The 12,599-nt window shown below is 38.7% G+C and overlaps 2 protein-coding genes across 2 annotated transcripts; both read right to left on the bottom strand.

The window, feature by feature from the left end:
- Window positions 1–108: 108 nt before the first annotated feature.
- On the bottom strand, window positions 109–654 carry LOC131649000 (uncharacterized). The gene has a single exon (XM_058918745.1). It carries the CDS (start codon window positions 652–654, stop codon window positions 109–111), a length of 546 nt encoding a protein of 181 aa, XP_058774728.1.
- Window positions 655–11,076: 10,422 nt separating this feature from the next.
- Window positions 11,077–12,198, bottom strand: LOC131648999 (uncharacterized). The gene has a single exon (XM_058918744.1). It carries the CDS (start codon window positions 12,196–12,198, stop codon window positions 11,077–11,079), a length of 1,122 nt encoding a protein of 373 aa, XP_058774727.1.
- Between the last annotated feature and the right edge of the window lie 401 nt (window positions 12,199–12,599).

Raw genomic sequence — 12,599 nt, 5'->3', positions numbered from 1 at the left:
CCATTGAGTGCAATTATTCCACCTTCTACTCCACTCTTCTGAAATGAGAAACCTATCTATGCGACTCATTACTGATCCGCCCAATCTCGCCCACGTGAACTTCCTGCCCTAGAGTGGCAAATCTATAAGATCTAAATCTGAAATGAAGTTATTGAAATCTTCCATTTCCTCCCTTCTGTTATTTTCATTTGAACCTTTTCTTTCCTCTACATCCCTGACTGCGTTAAAATCGCCTAAAACACAAACACAAACACCTTGTTTCTCTGTTAATCTTGCTTTTAACTCAACCCACAATTCACGTTTTCTTCTACCATTGCATGGTGCATACACATTGATGATTATAACTTTTCTCTTCTCTTTTCCCCATACCCCTTCCACCCAGATTGCGTGATTCAAAATCCTCGAATTTTGCAATTCAAATTTACTTCTGTCCCACATAGTTACTATTCCTCCCGATCTCCCTTCAGACGGTTTACTTGCAAAATCAAATTCATTAGATCCCCACATCGAGAAACATATGTTTCTATCCAACACCTCCACCTTGGTTTCTTGGATGCACACAAATGTTGGTTTTTGGACTTTAATCATATTAAGAATTTCCTTTTTCTTGGCCACCCCACCTAGACCTCTGGTATTGTAACTAATTATCTTCATGATTATTGTCTTAGAACTCCCCACACATGATTCATCCACTAAGGTTACACTTTTCCTTCCCTTCCTTTCACCCCTACCGCCAATTCTTGCACTATTTCTCCTTCCTCTCCCCTATGTATCAACCCAATTTCTTTTCCTAAATCCCACACATCCTTAGCCACTTCTACAGCATTCCCATGAAGCATAAGCCAACTATTTCTTTCTGATTCGCAATCTCTAAGATACATTTCAGGATTGGAACATACCTGAGTTCGAACCCTACTTCTCTGGTTGCAATTGCAATTCGGCTCCGCCTTTTTCCTCTTCCTCCTGTCTTTCTTCTTCAATTTCAATATCTCAGATCTCCTTCTTCTTCTGTCTTTATAAATTTGTCCTTTCTTGCTTGTATTTTGCTCCCTATTCCCCAACTCCGACAAATTACTCCCTCTAGACATCTTTCCAGGATCGACACTTACATCTCTATCGCCTTCCGAAGTTTGTGATTGGATATTATCGATTACCATTAAGGGGATGGAATCGACAACTGAATTTCGATTTTGGGCTGCATCTGTTCTATCTATCTCTTGGCCTATTGGTTCTAGAAATGGTGTTATCTTCAAATTACTACCCATATCCATGTTAAGGCCCGCTTTCTTAATTGGGCTTTTGTTGCATGTCCGGCCCAATATGTTACTCTGCTCCCCTTCTTTTATTTTTGGATCAATTAATACTCTTGCTTTGGACCCACTTGCATCTTCTCGAATTTCTACTTCTGTGCTGTATTCATGAGACTTGTCTTTTTCTGTTCCCAACACTTTCTCATTTTCTATACTTTTATTTTCTGTTGACACTTGCTTATTTCTCTTTTCCAAGTTTTCCTTTGACTTTAAGATTCCACTATTTTCTGCCTCGTTCACTCCATCGCCGCCACCCTCTTTTAGCTCCAACCTTTCTCTCTCTGTCTCTTTGTTAGATTTTAAACCCAATCCCTTCTCGAGCCTCGAACCTTCTTTACTACATGTCCGCTCGTCCTTCTCTTTCAACGCCGCCTCTGCATCCTCGAGCTCCATGTCAATGTCATGATTATACTTCTCTTCTTCTCGTAATATGCGCCAAAAGTTCTCCTCCAACCTCTTCCTAGCCCCTTCGTCTTCCATGGACGTAATTGACGGAGGAATGAATGTCTCATTTGAATCTACTGTATCATATCCTTCTACATCTTCGGAGTTTTCCGGGAACTGGTACTCTTCTTCTAATGCTGCACAATCACAAATTGTTAGAACAAGATTTGTTCTGATCAATTATCTTAGTTTTGATGATAACAATAATATGAATTTTGCTTAAGATAATATGGTACTCTAATCCAATGCAATTTCCTTTTCAGGAAATATATAAAGAGTATGCATAATTCAGCGCTCAGAAGCTTTGTCTCAAAGGGTTCAGCATGCAACATCAGAACATGGTCTGGCAAGACATCAGAAGATGGTCGAAGCAGAATCAGAACATGGGTCTATGGAAGCATCAGAAGAACATGAGATCAGAAGCACTGAAGTTCTGATGGTATCACGCTCAGAAGCACTTCAAGGTCAGAAGATCAGAAGATGCTTTGCACCAAGCTGTTTGACTCTGATGATATTCAAACGTTGTATTCACAAACATCAGATCACAAGGAAGTACAAGTGGCAAGCTACGCTGACTGACAAAAGGAACGTTAAAAGCTATTATAGGCAACGTCAGTAGACACAGCGTGAACAAGGCTCGAGGTAGTTGACAAAAGCGTATAACATTAAATGCGATGCTGTACGGAACACGCAAAGCATTAAATGCACTCAACGATCATCTTCTCCAACGCCTATAAATATGAAGTTCTGATGAGAAGCAAGGTTAACGATCCTGAACAAAAACAACTCATATTAACTTGCTGAAACGCTGTTCTATTCAAAGCTCAGAATCTTCATCTTCATCAAAGCTCACTACATTGCTGTTGTAATATATTAGTGAGATTAAGCTTAAACGTTAAGAGAAATATCATAGTTTGTGATTATAGCTTTTAAGAAGCAATTGTAATACTCTTAGAATTGATTACATTAAGTTGTAAGGAACTAGAGTGATCGTGTGGATCAGAATACTCTAGGAAGTCTTAGAGGTTATCTAAGCAGGTTGTAACTAGAGTGATCGTGTGGATCAGAATACTCTAGAAAGTCTTAGAGGGTATCTAAGCAGTTGTTCCTGGAGTGATCAGTGTGTGATCAGAAGACTCTGGAAGACTTAGTTGCTGACTAAGTGGAGAACCATTGTAATCCGTGCGATTAGTGGATTAAATCCTCAGTTGAGGTAAATCATCTCTGCGGGGGTGGACTGGAGTAGTTTAGTTAACAACGAACCAGGATAAAAATAACTGTGCAATTTATTTTTATCTGTCAAGTTTTTAAAGCTACACTTATTCAAACCCCCCCCTTTCTAAGTGTTTTTCTATCCTTCAATTGGCATCAGAGCGCCGGTTCTAAGGTGCAAGCACTTAACCGTGTTTAGAAAAGATTCAGGAAGAGAAAAACGCTTCAGTAAAAGATGGCTGATGAAACTGCAAAGTCTACACCTGCATCTACATCTGGCTCTGCTGAGCAACACAACGGTAACAATGGTTATACTAGACCGCCGGTATTTGATGGTGAAAACTTTGAATACTGGAAAGATAAACTGGAAAGTTACTTTCTTGGTCTAGATGGTGATCTATGGGATCTTCTGATGGATGGTTACAAACATCCGGTAAATGCCAGTGGCGTAAAGCTGACAAGGCAAGAAATGAACGATGATCAGAAGAAGCTTTTCAGGAATCATCATAAATGCAGAACTGTTTTGCTGAATGCTATCTCTCATGCTGAGTATGAGAAGATATCTAACAGGGAAACGGCCTATGACATATATGAGTCCTTGAAAATGACTCATGAAGGAAATGCTCAAGTCAAGGAGACTAAAGCTCTCGCTTTAATCCAGAAGTATGAAGCCTTCAAGATGGAGGATGATGAAGACATTGAAAAGATGTTTTCAAGATTTCAAACTCTTACTGCTGGATTGAGAGTTCTTGACAAGGGATACACCAAGGCTGATCACGTAAAGAAGATCATCAGAAGCTTACCCAGAAGATGGGGTCCTATGGTGACTGCATTCAAGATTGCAAAGAATCTGAATGAAGTTTCTCTGGAAGAGCTTATCAGTGCCTTAAGAAGCCATGAAATAGAGCTGGACGCAAATGAGCCTCAAAAGAAAGGTAAGTCTATTGCATTAAAATCCAATATCAAGAAATGCACTAACGCTTTTCAGGCTAGAGAAGAAGATCCTGAAGAATCAGAATCTGAAGAAGAAGATGAACTGTCATTAATCTCCAGAAGGCTAAATCAACTCTGGAAGAACAAGCAAAGGAAGTTCAGAGGCGTCAGAAGTTCAAAGAAATTTGAACGTGGAGAATCTTCTGATGACAGAAGATTTGACAAGAAGAAGGTCATGTGCTATGAATGCAATGAGCCTGGACACTTCAAGAATGAATGTCCAAAACTTCAGAAGGAAAATCCCAAGAAGAAGTTTCACAAGAAGAAAGGTCTTATGGCAACCTGGGATGAGTCAGAAGATGATTCAGACTCTGAAGATGAGCAGGCTAACTGTGCGCTGATGGCGACAGAAGATGACAGATCAGAATCTACATCAGAATCAGATTCTGAAGAGGTATTTTCTGAACTTACTAGAGATGAGTTAGTTTCCGGTCTAACTGAACTTCTGGAATTCAAGTCTCAGATTAGTCTCAAATACAAAGAGCTGAAAAAGCTATTTGAATTTGAAACAAAGAAGCTTGAGTTGGAGAATTCTGAATTAAAAGAAAAACTTTTAAAATTATCCAATAATGTTGGATCTCCTTCTGATTCAGAAAAATCCACTCCTAGTCTAAACCATATTCTGAAAGAATATGATTTAAGTTTCAGGAAGTTCTTATCTAGAAGTATTGGCAGAAGTCAGCTAGCTTCTATGATATATGCTGTGTCTGGAAACAAAAGAGTCGGCATTGGTTTTGAGGGTGAAACCCCATACAAACTTGAACCTGTTGATGAAATGAAATTCACATACAAGCCATTGTATGATCAGTTCAAGTATGGCCACTCCCATGATATTAGGCACACTTCACATGCTCAAAGTTTTCACATAACACACACCAAAAAGCATGTGACACAACCTAGGAAATATCATGAAACTCACATTAAAAATTATCATGCTGTTCCTCCTATTGCTTACAATGTTAAACCCAAGTTCAATCAGAACTTGAGAAAATCTAACAAGAAAGGACCCAAGAAAATGTGGGTACCAAAGAAAAAGACTATTTCTTTTGCAGACTCTCTTGGCGACAAAGAAGATAAAAGTCAACATGACATGTCACCTGGACTCAAGTTGGTCTCAACACTTGAAGGGAAGAAGGACTGTCTTCCAAGTTCTGGTACTTAAATCTGTTGAAGAAACTATGTTCGTAGGAGATCAGAAAAGAAAGTTTATTAGCTTGGAACCATCTGTTTTGTTTGTTTCTAAAGCATTGATGTTTCGTTCTTGATTATTCTGAATGCTCTAAATGCTACAGAATATACAATATTGAAACATTGATTGTGGACGAATCAATAAATATCTGGTTTGATGATAAACTTGTTTCTAATGAAACAAAGCAGCTTAAGAATTTCTGCAGATACAGTTTTGTCTTATCAGAAGCTGCAGAACAAAGAAGTGAATCTCCAGAAGCTGTGTATATCAGAAGTAATGGATCAGAAGATCATTCAGATTTATATCAGCACACTTCAGAAGGAGTGTTTCCAGAAGAGAAACTTGATCAATTCAGAAGCAGTGATTGGAATCAGAAGGCGTAAAGCCTATTGAATATTTCACACCTGTCATCCATTATCTGATGATGAACACGTGTCTCTACGGTCAGTACGAAGCGTGCAGTTGAAAAGACGCCGACCTAGGTAACTGTTTTAAATCATTTCTTTTACCACGATCTCTCTCCTCACGTCACTCGTCATTTAATGAAAATGATTTCTTTTGATTCTGAAACTATTCATCTTATTTATTTATTCTTTTTCATTTTCTATTTTATATTCGTCTCCTTATATTCTTTTCAAATCATTTCATACATCTTTTTCGCTCCCTTGTCTCTCTTTCTTCTTGCATTCTCTCGTTTGAAAAAGTTCTTAGCCGTTTTCTAAAACCCTAATCAAAAACCCAGTTCTCTTCTCCTGTTCGTTTTTGTTCATTCTGCATCCATGGCTGCCTTCTCATCCCAAAATGTTGGTACATCTGTTCCTCACCATCTCCAAGAAGAAATTTTGCAACTTACTCCTGTTGTTGCATGCTCTATTCCCAAGGACAAATTAGAAGTTATATGTGAACTTATTGTTGATTTTGACAACCTTGAAGAACATGGATTTCATCTTAAAGAAGACATCATCTTTCAAGGATGGACCTCGTTGTTCGCTGAGTTCGTTGGCCCAGTTTATCCGGATCTTGTCAAGGAATTCTGGGCACATGCTGTGGTTGCTCCAAAATCAATACTTTCTTTCGTCCATGGAAAGTTTGTTGTCATTACTGAAAACATCCTAAGAGTGATGTTTGATCTGAAAAACCCTGAAGGGGCTTTTGAGATTGATCAAAGGGCAGTTTGGGAAGATGTTCTATCCACTCTCTATCCAAATGTCAAGAAAACAAAACACGTCAAGGATTTGAGAGATATCTACAAAATCTAGACAAAGATCATTCTTGGGTGTTTCTACCATAGAAAAGCAACACATGCCTCGGATTTCATCAGTAATGAGCAAAAATATATTCTTTATTGCATTGCCACTAGGAAGAAGGTTGATGCGATCTACATCATCTTCAACCACTTGTGTAAAGCAGTAAAGGATTCCAGAAACGCTTTCAGAGAAAAAGGTGGAACAATCATTCCTTTTGGAAGGATTATTTCAAATCTTTTGGTGCATTCAAAGATGGTTGAAAGCTTGGAATCTGAAGGTATTGTGAAAGACCTTGCTGTCACATCTGGGGCTTGTCTGAATGCATTCACCTTGAAGAAGATGAAAGTAATTAAGACTATCAGTAAGACTCCTCAACCTCTTACTGATACAAGAATCAGAAGAGCACCTGTTCTTGCTGAGTTTGAAACTTTCTTCAACTGTGAGGTACCTGTAGTCAAAACTAGGTATCTGTTATCACAAGAAGAAAATAAATATCTCAAAAATCAAGAGAAGGGTGCTCCAATGAAAATAAATAAGAAGAAGGAAGAAAGGACTAAAAGAAAGCACGATTATCCTTCTGCTGTCTCTAAGAAACAAGATGTTTCTAAAGAGGTCATTGCAAAGGTTGCTAAGTCTGTCTCTGATGAGTTTGAGAAGAAAGGGAAAGAAGCTGTTGAGAAGAAGAAAACAAGAAAAAGGAAGATGATTCTTCAAGAGTCTGATGAAGAAAATGCCTCTCAAGAGGCTGAAAATCAACCAGAAGTTCTGGCATATGTCAGAAGGAAAGAAATCGCTAGCGGCAAAGCAAAGATTATTGAAGAGCCGAAGAGTAAGAAGCCGAAGAAGACTGAGGATGTGGCCAAAGCTTTTCTGAGAGGTTCCAAAGGTATATGCATTTCTGAACCTGATTCTGTTCCTGTTGTTCGTTCAGAAGTTGCACCAATAGAGGTTGTCCCTACACCTGAACCAGAAAAAGCCACATCAGAATCACCTGTCTTTGTCCATGTTCTTACACCTCCATCTTCTCCTATAACTATTCCTTCCTCTCCACCTACCATAAATCCTGTTCTGGATATTCCACCCCTTCAAACTCTCTTTCCATCTCAACCTTCTCTCAATGCCACCCTTGAACATACTCTCTCCACCTCTCAAAACAATATTTGTGATTCTCCCCTTCCAACCTCTGCATCACATGAGCAGCTGCTTCGTGATTGCAACTACACTCCCAAGCCTCGTCCTGAAGCTGAAGTGGTAGTGTTAGATTCTGATACTGAAGCAGAATCTTCTTATAGGTTGGATAGAGAACCTCATCCGTACTTCACTTCCAACCCTGCCTTTTCAAAAACCCAAATAAAATTCCGCCCTGTTTACCCTATTGGTGTAGTTTTTGAAAACATAAAGAGGAATCTCAGAAGTATCCTTGATACTCTCAGAATTGCTGAAAGCTCTGGATTGAATGATGTTGCTATGCGGAACTTTTGGAGGATCTTTCGCAGAGAATCAGATGCTCTGTTTTTAGAACTTCAGGAAGCCTGTGTAGCTGCTGCCCCACGACCTCGTGGAATTCTGAGGAATTATGAAGACTTCTGGTTCGCTAGTCTCAAAGGCAGACATCTGTTGGAAGAGAAGCCCTTCTTGGATGAGATGGAACAATTAAGACTGGCTGCTGAAATGGAAGCAAATCCATGCAGGGATATTGTTATCTTTATTCCTGATTATCCTGTTCTGCTCGGAGATTTCAAGACTCTCTTTGACTATCTGAGGGAAAACCCTTCTGAGAAAGACCCAAGCTTGGTCATTCCAGAAGTTGTTGACCCACCAGAAGTTGAAGGACCTTCTGCTCCCAGGAATCTAGCTGCCATTCTTCAGGCACTTGAGAATGGAGACTCGGAAATTCCTGCTGCAGAATATGGAGATGCTTCTATGCAAGAAGCAGATGCTGAAGATCATGTTGCTGAATCAGATCCTGTTGAGGAAATCCCTGCAAATGATCTATCCATGGAAGCTACAGATCAAGTTGCTATTCCTGTGGTTGAAAGCGGTGAAGCTTCTTCTGATGAACCTTCTCGTCTTGCAAGGACTCTGGAAGAAATTCAGAAGAGACAGGATGAGCAAAGCTCACTCAATGCTGAGTATAGAGCTTTCATGGTGAGGCAAGATGGACACAACAATGAGGTTCAAGAGATGCTGGCCAAGATCTTGTCAAGGCTAGGGCCATCTTAGATTGAGTCTGTGTTGTTTCTTTCTTTTCGTTGCATCTGTCTTTGTGCATCTGATCTTACTTATCTTCATGTACTTCTGTACCTGCTGTTTGAACTTCAATGAAATCATCTTCTTCCTCCGTGTGTTTCGTTTTGTTTGTCTCTGAATCTTTTTTGCTTTTTGATGATATGACAAAAAGGGGGAGAAATATGTGATAAATGATTTGATTTAATCAGTTGCTTTTTACTAACAAGAACTGCAAGTTCTATATGGTTTAAGTGTTTTGCAGGTATAAAGAAGTGAAGAGAATCTTCAAAGCAAACACTAGAAGCAAAACCATAAGAAGTGTTATTCTGTAAAAAGAATAAACTCATGGAAACTGAAGCAAGCTGAGTGCTGTCAAGCTTCAGAAATCAGAAGCAAGAAAGAAGAATGAATCAGAAGAACTGATAATAGAATTTGATCCATATTTGTCTATTTTCTCTGACAAAATTCTATTTGCTCTGATACATTATTTTAGCCTATATGGCTCTGATACATATAATGTGTTCTAATATACATTTTATGTTCTGACTCGTTCATGCTGACTTTTGTCGTTTAGTTTTTGTTCTGTAACATTTCAGGATGTAGAGATGCTCTTAAGATGCTCTGGTACATTCAACAATGTTCTGATACAAATCTAGCATGAAGTGATGTTGGTAGAAATTCAAAGCTCTGAAGCTATCCGAGGGAAGCAGAAATCAGAAGCTGTGAATGTTCTAAAGATCCAGAAAACTCAAGTTCTGAAGCTGTCCTAAATGGAAGCAGAAATCAGAAGCTGTGAATGTTCTGAAGATCAAAGAAATTCAAGTTCTGAAGCTGTCCTAAATGGAAGCAGAAATCAGAAGCTGTGAATGTTCTGAAGATCAAAGAAATTCAAGTTCTGAAGCTGTCCTAGATGGAAGCAGGAATCAGAAGCTGTGAGTGTTCTAAGGATCTAAAGAAATTCTAGTTCTGAAGCTGTCCAATGGAAGCAGAAGTCAGAAGCTATGAATTCTCTGAAGACAGAAGCTTATATGATCGTCTCTACCGAAATAATCAGGGAAGTCTTTTATTAAAGTTCTTCGAGTATTTATTTCAGGGGGAGATTATTTATCTCAGGGGGAGATTGTTAATCTCAGGGGGAGACATATTCATATGCTTACGCTATAGCTGTGTAATTTGTCTTTTGCCGTCTGCTCTTTCTGATCGCAAATTCATATCATTTATATATGTTTTTGTCATCATCAAAAAGGGGGAGATTGTTAGAACAAGATTTGTTCTGATCAATTATCTTAGTTTTGATGATAACAATAATATGAATTTTGCTTAAGATAATATGGTACTCTAATCCAATGCAATTTCCTTTTCAGGAAATATATAAAGAGTATGCATAATTCAGCGCTCAGAAGCTTTGTCTCAAAGGGTTCAGCATGCAACATCAGAACATGGTCTGGCAAGACATCAGAAGATGGTCGAAGCAGAATCAGAACATGGGTCTATGGAAGCATCAGAAGAACATGAGATCAGAAGCACTGAAGTTCTGATGGTATCACGCTCAGAAGCACTTCAAGGTCAGAAGATCAGAAGATGCTTTGCACCAAGCTGTTTGACTCTGATGATATTCAAACGTTGTATTCACAAACATCAGATCAGAAGGAAGTACAAGTGGCAAGCTACGCTGACTGACAAAAGGAACGTTAAAAGCTATTATAGGCAACGTCAGTAGACACAGCGTGAACAAGGCTCGAGGTAGTTGACAAAAGCGTATAACATTAAATGCGATGCTGTACGGAACACGCAAAGCATTAAATGCACTCAACGGTCATCTTCTCCAACGCCTATAAATATGAAGTTCTGATGAGAAGCAAGGTTAACGATCCTGAACAAAAACAACTCATATTAACTTGCTGAAACGCTGTTCTATTCAAAGCTCAGAATCTTCATCTTCATCAAAGCTCACTACATTGCTGTTGTAATATATTAGTGAGATTAAGCTTAAACGTTAAGAGAAATATCACAGTTTGTGATTATAGCTTTTAAGAAGCAATTGTAATACTCTTAGAATTGATTACATTAAGTTGTAAGGAACAAGAGTGATCGTGTGGATCAGAATACTCTAGGAAGTCTTAGAGGTTATCTAAGCAGGTTGTAACTAGAGTGATCGTGTGGATCAGAATACTCTAGAAAGTCTTAGAGGGTATCTAAGCAGTTGTTCCTGGAGTGATCAGTGTGTGATCAGAAGACTCTGGAAGACTTAGTTGCTGACTAAGTGGAGAACCATTGTAATCCGTGCGATTAGTGGATTAAATCCTCAGTTGAGGTAAATCATCTCTGCGGGGGTGGACTGGAGTAGTTTAGTTAACAACGAACCAGGATAAAAATAACTGTGCAATTTATTTTTATCTGTCAAGTTTTTAAAGCTACACTTATTCAAACCCCCCCCTTTCTAAGTGTTTTTCTATCCTTCACAAATCTCCTCTGTTATTCGAATAGTGAAGATCTCATTGTTTATCTGCACTCTTTTAGTCTTGTTAATGAATTCTAAGAGCGGCGTGCGAATCAGTACTCGGGCTATATCCAGTCTTTCCATATTTTCTGTTGGAGCATCAACCTTTATTAGCCTTCCAAGTGAGTTGGATATAATTGAAAATACTTTTTTCCTCCACGCATGTACCGGTACACCGTATATACGACACCATATGAATCTCGCCGCCGACACGTCTCTAGACTCCCAAGCTCTAACCACACTGAACCACCTATTGAATAAGTGATTTGATTCCTTCACTAAAACGCTGAAGTCTTCTTCTTCGTCTAAATTTAAGAAAACTTTTTCTCCACCCAAAGGAATGACTTTGATTGTGTTAATGCCTTCGTCAAACATGCGTTGTTGCAGACTTTGAATCTCCTCTACGTTGCGGACACACCCTACATAACCTCTTTTTGCCCATAGCATCTCTTCTTCAGAAACTGATATTGAAATCCCGACACACATTTGTGAATCTACCCTTTGTAAATCTTTAGCTTCGTTACGACGTCTGTAATAGTCTTCTGATGTAAACTTATTGCTACCTTTATTTTTGATGGCATCTGCGTACGAAATTCCTTCCTTTATTATGCCTTCTGCCCTCCCAGCTCTATGCTTGCACCAAACTTCTCTACTTCTGTTACCTTCTTTTTGCCTGGATAATGTATTATCTCTTCTTACTTTCTTATCCCTGACCTCCATCCATGTCTTTCTTTCAAATTTTGAAATGTTTACCCATGATTTATACGACCCGAACCAAATATTTCTGAGTTGGTTCTCTAACCGTTGTTGATCCTCCACTCCCTCAAATCTAACAAACCCAAATAATCTTCCCCTCTTGTTTCTTCTGTTTGCAATATACACATCTACCACTTTTCCCCATCTAGTGAACTTTCTCTCCATCTCTTTCTCGTTAATGTCCTCCGGAATATTCTCTACGTAGCATGTTGTGATTCCATTATAGATCCCTGTATTTCTGTCAGTCTTATCGTGACCCAGCTCTCTAACTCTCCTCCTCCGCGACCTCACTTGAGTCCAATTTTCTCTCTCGCTCATTGTATGTTTGTTCTTCTTGCTCACTTCCAATATATTAATAAGGCTAATTTAGTAAAAGTACAATATTTTATGACACAATTATTACATTCCTTAATCCGTATCCAAAAAACTTAAACGACACTCATTTTAAAACGAAGGGAGTATATTTTATAACATCATTAACCATTACTTTCGATTAAGTTTGTATTGATGGAATGTGACAAAAAGAAATGGAATAATATTATGCTTCATTGTTTGAAGTGATAAAAAATGATGAAACGAGGCGGAACATGATTAAATGCATTCCATTATATTGTTAGAGGAGTTTTCCACCAGGGAACATTGATACAAAGGATTAGGCACCTTTGTGAGAGACACGCCACTTATCCACCTAAAATCTTAAGGTGATATGTTAGTGAGTT

Source organism: Vicia villosa, linkage group LG2 (assembly GCF_029867415.1).
Source record: "Vicia villosa cultivar HV-30 ecotype Madison, WI linkage group LG2, Vvil1.0, whole genome shotgun sequence".
NCBI classification, from domain to species: Eukaryota; Viridiplantae; Streptophyta; class Magnoliopsida; order Fabales; family Fabaceae; genus Vicia; species Vicia villosa.
Note: the sequence above shows the minus strand (reverse complement) of the source record. Positions and strands in the feature narration are given on the sequence as shown.

What these genes read in the sequence shown, in the direction of transcription:
- LOC131648999 (XM_058918744.1), bottom strand. Translation starts at nt 12,198, where the DNA reads ATGAGCGAGAGAGAAAATTGGACTCAAGTGAGGTCGCGGAGGAGGAGA.
- LOC131649000 (XM_058918745.1), bottom strand. Translation starts at nt 654, where the DNA reads ATGAAGATAATTAGTTACAATACCAGAGGTCTAGGTGGGGTGGCCAAG.